A 17,080-nucleotide genomic window follows, 5' to 3' on the forward strand; every position below is an offset into this window, starting at 1 on the left:
AGCAACAGAAGTCAGGTGCATTTTCTGAGGAACGGATGCAAGCTGAGCCATTTCAGATGATGCTTATTTAAATTTCAACATATATTGACTCAGCTCAGTATCTGTTTCTTTTTTTGTCATAGATTCAATCTGTATGCAGATGAGAGGGATAACATCGCACTCATGTGGCATGAGTGTGTGTTTGTGTTTATGTGATTTACCTGAAGCTTACATGTGTGTGAGTGTGTTTGTATCCCGGTGCACATCCATGCATGGACGTGTGTCTGTGCATAGATATCGCAGCTTGGAATGAGTGTGCATGTCCACTACATTAGACAGAGCGTGCGAGGGGGCTCCGCAGCATGTGTGTGCTGCTGTCTGTTCAGAGCCCTCTGCGCCAGCAGGGTGCGCCATTCCAATTTACCCATCAGCCATAGAGGCGGGGGGTAAAAGCGCGGGGCATCGCTGTCGGAGATTTCACATTCAAGGGACGAGATTACCTGTCAGGGGACCCCTGCGTGGAGGTGATGAGGGAGGGTGGCTGCAGGGGCACAGTGTGGGGGAGTTGGGACTGGATGGGGGGCAGGAGGAGTGGTGAAAGAAGGGAGGGCAGCACAACTAAAAACCTCCCTGAAATCTGTGGGTTCTCTGTTTTCTGGGGAGCGTTGCTGCCAAGTTTCACATCTGTTTGACACCAGGCGCTGTGGTACGGCAGTCTGGGGCTGTCTGTCCTGATTCACGTCTCTTTGCTATCTAGTTTGCTGCAAGAATCTGGACAACTACTGGAGCTCTGTCTCTGAAGATATCCTTGTGAAACTCTTTCTCTATGAAGGTTACAGAAAAAGTAAACCAAAGACAAAGGAAGCGCACATCTTCCCGTCCCATTATCGCAATTTTTTAAAATTGCACTGTAATCATGTAAGTCTTGAACAAATAGTTCCTTAAGATTCACAGACCTAGCTTGCTCTCATCTGTGCTCACTCTGTTTTTGTTTGAGCGTCAGCCAAAACAGCTAAAGCTGCTCCAGAGATTGAAACGTCTGCTGGGAGACGGGACATTCCAACAGCATAACTCATTCTTTACTCCATCTCTGCTCCCATTAGTTAATTATATGCAGGTGTTTTCTTTCTCAGTAATTTTTTTTGTTGTTGTAAAGCTAATAAAATGTAGCCATAAGAACATAAAGCCAGAAAGGCGGCGAAAAGAAAAAAAAAGGGAAAGGGGGAGACTGTATGGAGGAAGTGGTTGAATGTGCTGTGTGAAGCAAATTATTGCCCCCATGTAGATTCATCAGTTCTCCCTGCTGGATTAAGGAAGGGCCTTTCTAATGAAGTTCGCCCCGTCAAAATGAAGGGACTAATTCTGATTTAGCTGAGGTAATGAACTTCCCCTCTCCTAGTGAGAGCAGCGCCATGGGGTGAGGAAAGAGGGGTGGTTGTGTAAGGGTGGATGGGTTGGGCAAACTGGAGTGGCAGCAAGGAGGAGATGGAAGCAGGTCGAAAACAAGACTGCAGAAAGACATGGAAGGAGGACAGATAAAGCTTGAAGGCAGAGCAAAAGCAATGGTAGAAGAAGAAAAAAAATTATGCAAAACGTCTGTGTCGTATTTGCTGAGATGTATTAAATTTCCAGTGCGGGTGCCTGTGTTATATAAAATTATGTTAATGTCTTGTGGCCCGCTGCGAATGGCGGCTTGCTGGTCCTGAGCATGCGTGGCTGGCCGCTACACGGAGCGCGCTCAGTGGGACTCAGCTTTTCTATTAAGGAAAACCTCTAGACACCTGATGATGAATTCTCTCTCACCAAATGTTCCTCCTTTTTGTGTCGAAATATGAGCGCTTTTCTAAATGACTTTGGAGAGCCTGGTGTGGTGCTTGGCGGCCTGCATCTAGCAGGGGGGAAGAGGGGATGAGGAAGGGGTGGGGGGTCCCTTTGCAGCAGGCTAAGGGAGTCAATTAAGGCGAGCACTGATAATTATAAGCCGGCAGAACGCAAGGGCTGGCTAATTGTACGGTGTTCCACGCCGCGAGCCCAGCCAAGGGGCCTCTCTTCAACTCTTCCCTTCCTTGCTCTTTTGTGTGGACCACAAACCCCTTCGAGCTCCATGCCTCGGTCTGATAGTGCCACGGCGAGGCCGGCAAAAGAGTATAGAAAAGAAGACCAGGCATGTGTCCATAATTAACTTTTTACATTCAGTCCACTCACTCTTTAGAGACCTAAAAGAAACTCTAGTCTATATTCACACCTCATTTCGTTTTTTTTTTTCTTTGTGCTCACTGGAAAGTTATACCGTACACTTTTTTTTTATTATTATTTTGCTTGTTTTCTTTGTGTTCACCAGCACTCATCTGGTCTCAAAATGTCAGGGCATGGTCATTTGACATTTATTTCCTAGAATAGGCCCAACAGTTTAGAATAGACAAATATGAAGTAAATTAGAACATTTCAGCATTGAATTGTTTTTTTTTTTTTTTTTTTTTGGGCTGCAGGGGGTCTAGGATTCCATGCAATCCATCTCAGCAGCCTGCACAGTTTGTCCCCAATGGACCTCCGTACCTGCCTGCAGCTGCTGCGCCTACACATCATTCGTTAGCACGTATTTGCCTCTCACCTTTGTTGTGGATTTCTCCCTTTTCCTGTTTTTTTTAACACTCTTCTCCCTCTGTGGCCAATACGCTGTTCATTGACCGAGTTTTAGCCACTGAGAAGGTTTAGCTGTAAGAATAGAAGGCGATGCAGTAACTGTAGCACTGCATGCCCTACAACGCGCATATTTTTCTTGGATTAGCAGATACGCCATCTTTGGCCGACTGCTGGGTTCTATATAAAAAGTTCAGAGCTCTCCCAAATCAATAACTGCATATATAAAATCTGAAATGGCAACAAAAGATCTACAAAAAATACAGCTTAACGTGAGAAGCTTAAACAATACTAAAGCTTTTATGGTATTTTCTTCAATATTAAACTGCTATTTGATGTTATAGCAAATTAGACAAATGGAGGCTTATCTATGCTTAGCGTTGGTGATGCACTAACGTAAAATGTTATGTGTTTTCATCACAGTATGTTTCAATACAATGATGAAATTAGTTCTCTGCATTTAACTCATCACACATGAGATACACCCAGGTGGAGCAGTGGGCAGCTATGGAAGTGCCATGGGAGCAGTTGAGAATTGGGTGTCTTGCTCAAGGACACCACTATTCTTACAGAATGGTCTTCACACATATCGTGCCACACATCTTCTCTTTCATCCATTCTCTTGCTTGCAACCAGGGAATCAATCGCATCATGTTATCTTGAAGGATATTTCTATTTCTAAAACATACTGTAAGATAGGATGTTGTGCAAGTCTTTTCAGTTCCACTGACAGAAAAATTAGGGCACAATTTGTAAAACGTAAAAAAAAAAGGACCAATATTCATCTCACAGAGATCAGCACAAAGGGTCAGTTGTAAGAAAACCAGTTTTTGTTACGTTCTTTTTTATGATAATAGCACTGAGGATTAAATATTTTATTTACTTTGAATTTAACACACAATATATCAAATCTTTTCTCTTTAGGACTTTGTTTTACTTTCTTCCCTGAAATAACAAGCAAAGATGGATTCATATATATATATATATATATATATATGGTCAAAGCTTGTCAATCATTTTGTCATAGTTTTAGTGGTTCACTACTCCCACTTTATTAATCCCTGGAATGCTAAAACATATCAAAGTACTGTGGCTTTCATTTGAGCATTTCTTGTTCCTTGTAAAGAATTAAAACTCAAGCTTTTAAAAAAGACCAAGTAAAGTAGGGAAAGGGTAATGATTGGAAACAACAGTAACTCATAGAAAATAAAAATAAATCTAAACTAGAGACATATTGCATTTCCTACAAAAATGCAGTGTGAATGCTTATTGCAGAAGAAGTTGGTGAGAAAAAGCTGAAATTAGCTCAATAAAAACCACGCTGAAATGTAGCTAAAATGGAAGACCAAGCCTAAATTAGCAGAAGAAATCAGAAAGAAGACATACTTGCTGAAAAACGGTTTAAATAGGCAGAAATTAGCACAAGATTAAATGAAATTAGCTAAAAAAAAGAAGCTGAAATTAGAAAAAAAATTTGCTGAAAAGCAGTTGAAAGACAGAAAGAAGCTTAAACTACCAGTAGAAAGCTGAAAGAGCTGAAATTTAAAATGTGGAATTAGCTGAAAAAGCTAAGATTATAATCAAAATAGCTAAATAGCAGCTGAACTAGCAGAAATCACAGAAACTAGCATAATTTAGATGAAAGGCGCATAACAAGCTGAAAATAGCAGAAATAAGTATTATGCTAAAATCTACAGAAATTAGCAAAAAAAACCTTGAATTTATTCTAAGACAGCTGCAACTGGCTAAAAACGCTAAAAAGTTAGCAAAAAAGTTAGAACAAGCTTAAATTAGCTGAAGAAAACAAAAATCACATGTTTGCCCATACAATTAGGCTGAAAGAAGCAGAAACTAGCACAAAAAAATGGAAATAATATGAAAAAAAGCTAAAATTAGCACAAAAAATAGTTGAAACATAACTACTAAAAAGGTAGAAATTAACTTAAAATACCAGAAGAAAGTGGAGAAAGCACATTTTTGCTGAATTAGGCTGAAAAAGTTAAAATGAGTGCAAAAATGTGGAATTAGCTGAAAAAGCTTAAATTAGCATAAAAACAGCTATATAGTAGTTGAAAGCTTGAACTTGTAAAAACAAGCCGTAAATAGCAGAAAGAATTTAGAAGAAGCACAAAAATATTGTAGTTAGCAGAAAGAACCTGAAAGGAGCACCAAACAGCTGACAAAACAGCTAAAATTAGCTGGAAAAAAGTTAAAATTTGCAGAAGGAAGCTGAAAGAAGCTGAACCATAACAAAATGTGAAAAGAGCAGTAAAAGGTTGTAAACAAATCTAAAGATCTGAAGGATGTAAAATGAGCTCAGTTCATTTTCTATGAGAAAAACATGGCAGACAAGACTAACTATTCCAAAAAGATAAAGTTGCACCAATACCAAAAGTCATAGCAGAATTGTCCTAAAAGAGGTGAACCTTTTGATATATGATTTGTTGAAATAGCTTGAAAACTACTGGAGGAGAATCACGCCAAAAATGTACAGAAGAAAAATGGATCACAATAGTGTGAATGCTTCATAAACATTCATACAATTAGCATCATCTGCTGAAAAGAAGAATAAAAACATTAGCAAGATTATTTCAATTTGTGGTTTATTTCCATCTGGCAATTAAACATTCAGACACAAAACTGAGTTGCAGTGCTCTTTCTTGTTCTTCATTTGGTCTCTTTATATTTTATATTTTTACAATGTATCGACAATCCCACAGTTTCTTTATCCAAGTTTGTGTCTGTCTGTATAATTGAGTACATTTGTAGTATACAATTCTGAAAACCGATTCACATTTGTTTGATGCAGTTAAAAAAATATATGTTTTTAATGTTTTATTTTTGCATTTTGCAAAACAAAAAAAACAAAAAATGGAAAAAGAAAAATTGCTTTGTTTGTTTACAGAGCAGAGCAAAGTGTCCTCGTGATTTTCTCCCCCATGTTTTGTGGGCTCCAAAAGGTGTTCTAGTTGGCTAAATCCTTTGTAACATTTATTCAAGCGTTACGCATGTTTATCTCAACACAAAAACCTGTCACCTCGGTGCCTCTACCTCTGGCCCAGTAGCCAGGGGAGCTGTGAAGCGGTTAATGTAGGCACCGAGCGTCTGATCCAAGCAGGAGCCCGGTCCTGCTCTGATTAGCACCTCCGACAAGCTGCCATGCATCAGAGCTGACATTGTCTCAGTCGCATTCTCCCAGAATCCTTTGCTCTTGCTGTGCGAGGGCGTCACTTCCTCTGACATGTCACAACTTAACTATTCTTTCTTGGAAATACTCCAATGTTTCAGACACTAACATGGGGGATTTGCAGCCATTTTATGCTTACTATTCTTCTTTAGACATATCAAATACCTTTTACTTGTCTTCTTCCTAACATGAGCAAAGATTTTTTTTTCCCTTTCCTGCTGTGGCAGTCCTCCTGTATCTTTCATTTTATTACCTGCACACAATCTTATTTTCCTGACTGTATGTATAATAAATTACCTTTTGATGGAATTTTTGCAATGCCATGATTAAGTTCAGTACTTCAGTTTCAACATTTTGCATTAAATTCACTCTGTCCTTCTTAAACAGTGGAGGCAGGAAATACATATTAGTAATGTTCCCCCCAGGTGCCAGTCCTCCAATCAGCTTAGGTCCAGGGGGAGTCCATTCCTGTGCGCTCCCAACTATCACCTTCCTACCCCCATGCGCTGCATTCTCATATCCTTAATGGGCCTCATAGTACTTCTGAAATGAGCTTGTGCCTTATGAGCAGTGCTTCTACCTCAAGAGAGCATACCGCACGGAGGTGGAGTCAATTTGTATTCACCCATAATTCCCTGGGCCTTAATCACTCAGATTTTTCCCCCATTATCTGTTAATGGATAGTTCCCGTGGAGAAAAGACGAAGTAAACCCACCTACTGTTTACAGGCCTGAAGCTGTCTCTTCTGCTGCCGTACAGCATCCTGTAGTTGGGTCGTATATACGCTGCAGCAAACACCAACGCTCCCTTGTTTATTAACACATAACTCCCAACATCAGACCGAAAAAAAATCACAGTCAGATGTTAAAACAAATGCGTTCATAAACCTGCTCAATCCATGCAGGTATTCCTTTCTGTTATGGCAACGTTTGACAGTTTTCATACCCTGTATGGTGGCCTGTTAGTTTAAGACAAGCTTCGATTACTGTTCCTGCTTTGTCTTCAAAAACAACCCATTTCCAGTCAACTAAATATTCTCAATTTGTTCTCCCACTTGGTTGCTCATTACTCTCGGCCAAAGAAGCGCTCAGATTGATGTCCTTAATATCATCGACACAAGCGACCGGGGTCCCTCTAATAGTGAGCTTCAGAGAACCATTCACTATGCCCCAGAGAAGAGCTGAAATCTAAGTATCAGATTTTTCTTGCGCAAAACTAAGTGCTCCAATTCAAACTGCTCCTCAGAAGAATTGTTTAAATTGAGTGAGGGGCAATGGTGGCGTTGGAACAGAATGGGCTGAGGGAGGATTTTTTAATTAAGAAATGCCCTGCGTCATACTTAATTACACGCTATTATCTCAAATTAAACTTGGCTTTAGTTACTTTAGTTTTGCTTTGTTACTCACTGTCTTGTAACGGCTCGACATTTCCAAAACATCTCCTGAACTCAGTCTGGCTCTGACAGAATTCAGTAAACTACAGGTGTGGTTGACTAAACTGTACAAGGCAGACCTGCTAGTCGCTGCATCCCAAACAACCTTCAACCACACATGAACTTGAGCCTGGATATAACAAAAAGGTAAACAGCACTGAGAAATAAAGACCATTCTTTGAGAAAGTAGTTTTCTCCTCTCCCTCTCCTGTCCTCCACATGGGAGAGATATTAGGCGTTTGTGTTTTAAGGAGCTGTGAAATACATAAACCATGAGCCACAGGAACGCGAGGCCCTGTGGATATGCAGATGGGCTTACTTTGCTGGTGTCAGGGATGCTTAGAGGGAGCAGACGCAGGAGCAGTTCTCATCTAAAGGATTTTCTTAGGAGTGCAGAGGGACGAGGTGGTGGCGGAGGAGAAACACTCGGGAGACTCGGAAAAACTGAGTGGGAGGAGGGAGAGATGAGGATAGAGAGTGAGCTGACAGTCCCCCGTGGCCCTGTAACTATATCCAGAGTCTGCTCAGTGCTTGGAGAGGGGTGGGGGCCCACGCAGGACCATGCTGATTGGGCGGCCCAGGAGTAGGGTTGGGGGGGCAACAGGAAGTGACCTCAGCCCAGTGAGGCAGCTATAGGGGTGCAAAAGCTGACTTCCTCCCCTGGCTCTCAGTAAGAACCACACTGCCAGCTTGATTCAGGCCACTTTACTGAAATTAAGGCTGTAAGTCACAGTTAAATGTTGTCTTGACGTTTAAGTTAGCATCTTGAACTGAAAATATTCCAATTTCACAAGAATAATAATAACAAATCATATGGCATGATTCTAACAGCAACTATCAGTTCCAGAACAAAATATGTTTTAGGTTAACTTGTTTCTAATGATAATAGTATCCTGAAGTTGTCAAAAGATGTTCTATTAGGGAATTTTTGGTCAGAGGTCATGGATGTTTTTATTGCTATGACAGAGAACCTTCTCTGCCCATGAACCATATGTTTGAGTTAGCGGTGAGAGCTAGATGAGGAGCTGAACGAAGCAGCCAAGGACACCTCCTGGGCTCTGTGAACTCGGCTGAACTGATAAGGATATAAAAGTGCAGATTCTTGTGACTGGTTTTCATGTGTATACCTTATGTTTATTTATGTAACCTGTCCTGAAAATCTGACCTTGCAAGTAAATAAATACCAGTTAAAAATCTTCTCCTGCTATCGAGTGTTGTTCTTTCTGAGTAAGTAAGGTGAGCAAGAATAGTTGTCTCCATGTTCAAACATAGTTAGAAAACACCAGCCTTATCCTTTAAATGTGAAATATTCTGACATTAAAGCTCCGTCTTCGCCGATGCACCTGCTTACCAACATAAACACACACATCCACTCATGCAAGGTCAGTCAGGCAGGTGCAGCGTTATCTGCATAATGAAGCAGACCATGTCTCGAAGGGACAACCTGGTGCACTGGGGTCAACTGCGGGCTGCACATATGGTGGAGGAACGGATCTCGCACTGTTGCAGCTAGCTTGACCTTATAGTGCACACCCTCACACAGATAAGGAAACCAAGCAGTGATCAAAGAGGACAGTGATCCTCTCGTACGGCTGCATGGACGCAATCACGCTGCCCTTGTCTCCCCCCTTCCCTGATACCTGGCAGTGCTACACTCAAATGCACATGTAGGGTAAAGAGTAGCTCATCTGTCAAATGCACAACAACATCCTGCTCCCTTCACTCTGAGCAGCTTTGATCGGCTTTTACCTTTTGCAAAACAGTCATGCAGAAACGTTGGCTGTGAGCTTGTCATGATAAACTGCTTATGTCCAGTTTTTATGTAGCAAACACTCTTGTGCGATAGTCACTTTTAAGCTATAGGTTTTGAAGATTTAAGGGGGATAAAACTGCCAAACGTGTGAAGGTAAGATGTTCAGCGTGTATGCTCTCCCACTGTTTCTTTTGGCACTGCAGGATATGTTTTCATTTCCTTCTTTTCCTGGAGTATTGGGGATCATTGGGTTGCAGTTGTCACTACTATTCAACATCAGTTTGTATGTACAGAAACAGAGACACTACCTGTTTTTTTATTTTTTATACAATCAGCTTCATTCTGCAGCAGTTCTGTGTCAAATAAACCTTCAGATTTAATAAAAATAAATAAGAAATATACATATGATCACGAACAGGCAAATATAATGCTGTGTGTACATAACAGGAAATGTATGTTCAGGGCAGGGTATTGGTTTGAAGACTAAAGGATCCAACAGCGAAGAATTACAAGCCTCTTATATTCAGTTCTACTGTTTCCTTGTTTTCCGCTGATTTGTTTTGCCAGATTTGCCCTAAAGCACCTGCAATAAACCTTCTGCTTGGACTTGGCCATGCACAGCTGTTCAGCTAGATTGTGCAGACATGCTTCTGGTACCCAGGGCCTGCGTGGTGGGCACTGGGCTGTGGAGACCTGGGGATAAACCCTGGATAAGTCCCCTGAGGTATATCCACCCTGCCCCCACACTTGATGTCAGGCTTGACAGGCGTTTGATAGCTTGCAGTCTGGCTCTGTGGCAGAGAGTAAAGGCCTTTTATTGACACTCTGGAGATGGGCACTTTTCTAAAAGTCTGAATCAGCAGGTTTGTTGTGCATGCAAATGGCAGTGCAGGTCTACAGTTGGGACATTTATTTAAGTTGTCAATGGCCATGGCTGTGTCTATAAATGTTTGAAACATATGGGAATGTCTGCTAATAAACCATCATCTTTCTAAAAGTGTTAACGTTAACGTTCTATAGGAAATATATATTAAAAATAGTACTTGTTGATTTTTAGTGTGTATTCTGCGAAGTGCAAAATTACCCTTTCCTCTATTTTTAAGACTTTCATGAAAGTTATTTAAGTTACAGCTTCTAAGAATAAAGTTTTTTTTTCCTGCACGTTAATTACAAAAATGATGTTCAAAATGTTCTTTCTCGGTGCAATTAGGACCCCGGCTGGTCACCCGATTTACGCCTGATGAGAGCAGATCGCACTGTTTGATTCATAAAAATCACAGACAGGAGACTTTGTCGTACAGTACATTTGTAGGATTTGGATTTCATGTGAAGAGGGGAGGGTGAAAAGGTGGCGAGGCAGAGTTGGACCTTTGCTGCTCCTTGGCCGTTCACACTCTGTTTATTTTTCCCTCTCATGGTTTTCTGTGTTTGTGTTGTTTCTCCTCCACAGAGGAAGGACTGAACCATGAATGCAAGCTCTGTAGTCAGTCGTTCGACTCACCAGCGAAGCTTCAATGCCACCTGATTGAGCACAGCTTTGAGGGCATGGGGGGAACCTTCAAGTGTCCGGTCTGCTTTACAGGTTTGTACTTGTGTCTACTCTGAATTTACAATCCAGTAAAATTATTTTAAACAAACAAACAAAAAAATTAATAGTAATTAAAAATGTCAACAGAGCGCCTAGAATCTTTTGAGTAAAACCAGGCAGATGGCTTCTAAATGAGTTTGGAAAGGTCAAGAAAAAAAAAAGCTTATAGCAGTTTGCTGCATGTGGCTTTTTTGTTTCGTCAAATTGCCTCCAAATCAAGGCCAAGGAAGTGTCATGAGGTGAGAGGGGGAAGAAAGAAAAAGAGAGGGGGTGGAAGACAGTGTGAGCTGAGGGGAGATGGGGGATGGAGGATTGTGGAAAGAAAGGGAGATGTGCTAATTGTGGATGGCAGTGGTGCTGATAGCTGTAATGATCTCATCTGTCTCTGTGCGTGGAGGTGGAAGGACCGGACTCCTCCGGAGAGAATAGCGCCCTCCTTCAGTGTCAACAGGGTTAACTATCTCTATAATGAAATCTGCAAAGTCGTTAACTTCAGCTCTTCACTCTTTCTCCCTTCTCAGCTCTTTACTCTTTATAACACTTTTTGGGTCCAGTGTTTCCCCCTTAAACTTCCTGCACACAACCCCTCCCAACTCAAATTCTGTCCACCCATTGCATTAACAAAAACCTCATTTGTCTCTTCTCTACTTGTTACATCATTTTTCATCATTAGTTCACGTTTTGCATCGGGTTTCTTATATTTTCGTCCACCTCCATTCACAGCTCCTTATTCATTCTCCACTCCCCTCCCTCTGCTCTGCATGTCGGGTTTGGCCTTATCTCTCTTTTAGAAGAAGCTTATTGATATTTCCCCCCCAACCCCACCCCATATCTCCTCTCCCTCCACCCCTCACAGGGTTGCAGGCATTTAATATACAGAGCATGCCTCCTTCATCTGAGCCTTCATTTTCCACTGCTGTCTTTGACAGACAGGTCCCCCCCCCCCCCCCCCCCCCCCTCCCTCTGCGTCCATATCGATCACAACTCATAAGAGAGAGAGAGAGAGAAGGGGATGCTGGGAGGGAGACAGGGGAGGAGGGAGAGACAGAGTGCACCCTCAGGACAGCGGTCGCAGAGGCAGACAGACAGCTGGGCGAAGGCCTGCGGTGGAGAGGATAGGACGAACTGAAAGGCCTCCCTCTGTTGGGGATGCAGGGGACACGCAGACTAATCTGAAGTCAGCGCACTTGAAGGAAACAGAGCAATTGAGAGATTGGCTGACAGCTGTCCTTGAATATATTTATTTAGGCTGAGTCTGAAGCACAGAAGCAGGAACGGATTTACCTCCAATTTGGCTAATTTAACACTAATTTAGACTTGTTTGGCAAAGACAAAACATGCAAACGTTCGCCATGAGAGGTGGGCGATCATGTAAACTGTCTTGTCTACATGTGTATGTCTGTATTTCTTTGTCTGTTGTTTAGTAAAATATCTTGTGAACCACTGGACGGATTTTAATGAAACTCAATTTAATCATTACGTACATCTACAAATAGTCTTTAAAACAGTTTTTATTCCCTGGGTCATAAGATTGCACAAGTCCTGTGATTCCTGATGTGGAATTATATGAATGGAATTTTTTTTCCCCCCCTTGATTATCGCAGCGGTTACGTTCCACACACCCCTGCAATAAGTGAAAATCTGCGAAGTAGGAACGCTACATTTATTTTAGTATTTATACACATGTTAAGGTTTTATAAACCCTTCTCACACTTTTGCAATGTTCTAAACTCTTAAACCTACGTCATTTTAACAACATACAGTACATATTTGTACTAGCTACTGCAAAATGTTATATGTGTACTCACCAGCCTTGGTCCCGTTCTGGTCCAGTTCTGATCGGCTCTCTGCAGCCGTTGAGCACCAGATGCTTTTGGTAAGAGCCGGACCTTTGGAGAGCCAGCACAAAACCACACAATGGTCCCGATAGAGTCCAAATAATCCAGAGGGATCCAAATAAAAAAAAGTCAGGGTGCACTCCGTAGAAGACACCGGACCTCTAAGCAACGCCTCCCCACTCGAGAGGCTTCTTGGGCCGGCAAGCAGCACTCAGATTGACCGATGAGGCTGGAAGTAGTCCTGGTTCAATTCCAGTCAGTTCTGTATGGCTCTCTGCATCCACTGAGCGCCAAAATCACTTTTAAGAATGACCAAACTTTTTAGTCAGGTTCAGATTGGACCACAACTTTCCCTCCATTTTTGGCAGAAAGCAGTGGCTGGAAGCACTGTTGGCTTCTGGGTAGTGTAGTTCTTTTGACTGGCATTACAGTGTAGGCTTATTGAAAGAAAATTACAAAATGGAGGTGCCTGCCCGAAGTATTTTTTTTTCCATTAACTTTTTATCCCATACCATCCCAATCACATGAGTAATTTAAAGTTGGCAGTCGTTGAAAAACCGCGAAAGAGCGAGTCCACAAAAGTCGAACCGCAAAGTAGTGAGGGACTACTGTATGTATTTTTTTATTTTTTTTTTTAGTTTGACTGTGCTTTAAATTACCTTTAAGCATTGTTGTTTAGTAAACTACATTTTTTGTTCTGTTTTTGATAGATGTTGCAGATGCATCAAAATATGACGGCTCTCTGTGTCTCTATATGAACCATAAAGTGACAATAAAGACTATTCTATTCTATTCTATTCTATTCTATTCTATTCTATTCTACAACCGATGAACGTTTAGAGTTGATCCAGTTCAAGATGGTCAACCCAGCTAATCAACCTGAGCAAACACAAAAATGACTTTAACTCCATCAGTTTTACAGACATCGAGCTCTATTTTTGTGTGGCAGTAGCAGAGAGTAATCCTTATCTAATACCCTGAGCAGGGAACAGTTCTGTCAAAATTTATCTTTAAAACTTTGACATGCAAGGCTGTGAGCAATATGAATTCCTTCAAGGAAGGCTACTTTCACCTTGCGCCGTAAAGTCGATTATCTTTGGCAGCCATCTTGTATCAAGTGTGTCTGTCCATCTATGACTTTTGTAGTTGTAGAAGTTATTTTTAGAGCTCTAGAAAATAGCAAAGCCAACAAAGTTAAAACACAAAACTATGCGCAAAGCGTTCATATCTGACTTTGCTGTCATGCTACTTAGATTAAGCATGTCTATAAAAACAAAATGTCAAGCTGTAGTTTAGCTTAAGTTTAAATCATTGAAAACATTTTGACACATAAAATGTTAGATCGCTCACAAAAGTCACAAAATGGAGCAAAAGCCAATTCCCTAAAGTCAAATATAGGTGTACATCTAAAACGTTTTATTATTTATTCTCCCACAGCCCCTTCCTTCCACAGAATAAACCAACTGATGACATCATTTCAACACAACACTGACCCTTAACACTGATATAACCAGGACTGTTGGCAAGGTTTAACCCAACTTGGACCACATTTCTGCAAGAAATATCTAGATGCAAAGCTACAAAAAGACTTTATAGCACAACTCTTCTTGCCTGGAAAAATACCTACATATTCATTTACAATCTGTAAATGCACTACATGAACTTTCAGCATAAATAGCCTTAAATTGATTATTTTTTTCTTCAGGTTTGAAGAAGACTGAGCATGTAATAAAGTAAACAAAGACATCTACTTAATATGCACAATTGTTATTTTCTTTTCTTAGTATAAGTATTTTAAAACATTAATTATACACAAATCTAAATTCTTTACCATCATTTGAATGCTCTATTAGCACTCAGCTTTATTTGAGCCGTGACAGAAGTGTGCACGCACAGCGTTTAAAAAAACCATGATTTTTACTGATTTGAAGGATGCCTTTTATCGACGTAATGAGCCTGAACATAAAAGCAGAACTTTGATCCAACTAGGTGGTGCCAGGGTGGTAGAGTTTTCTCATTTAACAAGGTTACCCTTTGTTTTAAAAAGGCCATTCCCCCTCAATGCACATGTTTTAGTCTGATCAGTCCCCCTGTGACCCCAAAACACAGTGGGAGGCCGAGAGTGATTGTCATTCATTTACGCACCTGATTATCCTCGATCTACGCTCAGAAGAATGGTGGCGAGGACAGATTATTCTGCAACATGACTGGAGAAAAGTGCGGGGAGGGAAAAGTAAGTTACAGGCAGTAGACGAGGACAGACGAAATGGAGGAGAAAAGGAGACAAAACTTGAAGGAAGCCGAGAAGGTTGCAACTGGCAAGTTTGGATGTGAGATGAAAGGAAGGAAGTGGAGGAGGAAAAGAGAGCTGTGTAGGGGAGGGAGGGTAAATGGAGAGAGGTCCATAAGCCCCTGGATGATGAGAGAAAGGCTGACTCTCCCAGGACAGATTTGACAGGTTTCAGAAGTGGGGGAGCCTGCAGCTAGAAGTGTCTGCCTGCACCCTTAGGAGCTGTAGGGAGGGCTGGTGTGGAAATTGTGATTGGGAATATGTGCTTAAGACAAACAAAACAGAAGAAAGTGTGCCTGATGAAAGTCGCCTCTCTGTGTGTATGCGTGCGCTTCTTTTTTTTTTTTTTAACTCATGTCATCGCATGAGGAACAAACTTATAAAACTACAGGATGCACTGCTTCCAAAGCCCCATGACTTTGACAAATACAGCAGTTTAATTAGCGTATTGCGCACGTTCTGCTGGAGCACGATGGTATCATTATGACAACTTACACGTGATAATTAAAATAAAGACAAAGCTGAACTTCAAATAAGTAGCTATCAACTTGCAGCCTTAGATCAACTCGCACAGCCAATTTGTTTGTTTTGCCTGCGAACACCGAGGCTGCGAACCCTCAGATTAGGCTGAAGCGAACACATGTAGGCTGGAAGAATAAATAAATGAAAAGGGAGGAAGTGGAAGTAAAGGATGAACTTATTTTTCCTCCCTGCACAAACAGCTTAGTATTGGTGCAGTGCAGCCTGCAGAGAGCACCACCCTGCCAAAATAAAGATGAGCTGGGGCCTGTAGTAAAGGAGACGTCTGCCACGGGCGGCCCCTGAGATCTAATCAGAGGGCTTAATATCCCCCACAGCGAGGAGACCTTGGCCCCTCAGCCCCCTCAGCCCTGACACCCCTGATGCCCAGCCCGGCTCAGCTCTCTGTTCAGCTCGGCTCTGCTCCGACTCCACGGCCAACAAACTCCACAAAGTTCTCTCTTTCTCCCCCACCTCGCATTCTCAGCAGGGAGAGACACAATGGCCAGCCACTGATCCTGTTTGGATGTGGTTTTGGATTATTTCTTCCTCGTTTCTCCATGTCCTCATTTTAACCCTCCAGGAGGACATGCCTCTGTTTCTCCTCTGAATAGGCAATGCAGTTGCATATTTTATACGTGACTCATGCTGCCAAATGCCAATACAACGTCCCTCCATAGTCCATTGCTGCTTATCCCTTTATTACACGTTTCATGCTCATTTGAAAAACAACCACGGAGACAATGAAAAAGTAACAGCTCTGGAATTAATTAAACGCATGCCACACTAAAATCTGAACAAACCCTGACACTTTCAATTAACTTTAACAAACAAAAATTTAACCTAAACTCTTAATATGATAGTTCAAATGTTTTAATGTGTGGTCCAGATAGAAGATTTTGAACAAATATCTTGTGTGATTTTGATAGCTCTTTATTCAGTCCCAGTTTGGAGAAATAGTTTAATTCAGACTGGATGGGGCCAAGACCTAAGTGGATTGGTGTCATCTTTAACCTGTTGGTTCATGAAATCATCCAGATGCAGACTGTTGAGCAGGCAGGTTCAAAAGCCAAAACATTTAATGACTAAACTGAGATACCACAACTAAACAAACGTAACAGGACGTAGCAGTGGATCTCACAATGAACAGAGAAGACCAAGGCGATTGAAACTGGGAAGGTGGCTGCTAAGGGGGGTGATTCCATATAACAGGTGCTAGGTTTTTTTTCTGTTTTGTGATTTTGGTTTTCCTGTTTTTCCCATTCTGATTGTTCTCAATCTTGTTTTCATGTCATGCCATCATTGTTTTTGTTACTTGACACTCAAGAGTTAAGGTTAATCTTATCTAAACGAAAAGGGCACCACCTCCCATGAGGCCGCAGCCTTAGACATCTCCGTCACCCCATGTCTGTTTGTTTGTGTTTTGAAATGTAATTTCTTTGTGATTCGGTGCAAGGACAATTATGCTGATTCTGATTCTGAGTAATCTTTAAGTTTTCATTGCATTTCAGATTTATTTGGTTTCCCAGTTTTCTGTTATTGTTCCCCTCAGTGATCTTTGTTTTCAGCTGCATTCCCTCCCTATATATATAGATGGGGTAGAGGAAGGGCAGCCAACTCGGGACCCGAAAGTCCCAGGTTCGATCCCCAGTCATTGCACATCTTGTGGTGTCTCTGAGCAGCACACCCTATCCCCAATTGCTCCCTGGGTGCTTTCAATAACTGCCCACTGCTCCACCCGGGGGTGGATGGGTTAAATGCAGCGAGCCAATTTTGCCGTCGTATGGGAACATACAATGATGACAACACATAACACATTATATATATATATATATATATATATATATATATATA

At 41.6% G+C, this 17,080-nt stretch overlaps 1 protein-coding gene across 2 annotated transcripts in view; it reads left to right on the plus strand.

Moving 5' to 3' along the window:
• The window catches only part of znf521 (zinc finger protein 521), a 103,062-nt gene that overhangs the window by 69,516 nt on the left and 16,466 nt on the right, over positions 1-17,080 (plus strand). For both annotated transcript variants that reach the window (XM_037682203.1, XM_037682202.1), the window contains one exon: positions 10,442-10,573. In XM_037682203.1, coding sequence (XP_037538131.1) covers positions 10,442-10,573 — 132 coding nt within the window. The remainder of the gene's footprint in view (positions 1-10,441; positions 10,574-17,080) is intronic.

The sequence above is a fragment of the Nematolebias whitei genome, chromosome 9 (assembly GCF_014905685.2).
Source record: "Nematolebias whitei isolate Nwh7 chromosome 9, NemWhi1, whole genome shotgun sequence".
In the NCBI taxonomy this organism is placed as follows: domain Eukaryota; kingdom Metazoa; phylum Chordata; class Actinopteri; order Cyprinodontiformes; family Rivulidae; genus Nematolebias; species Nematolebias whitei.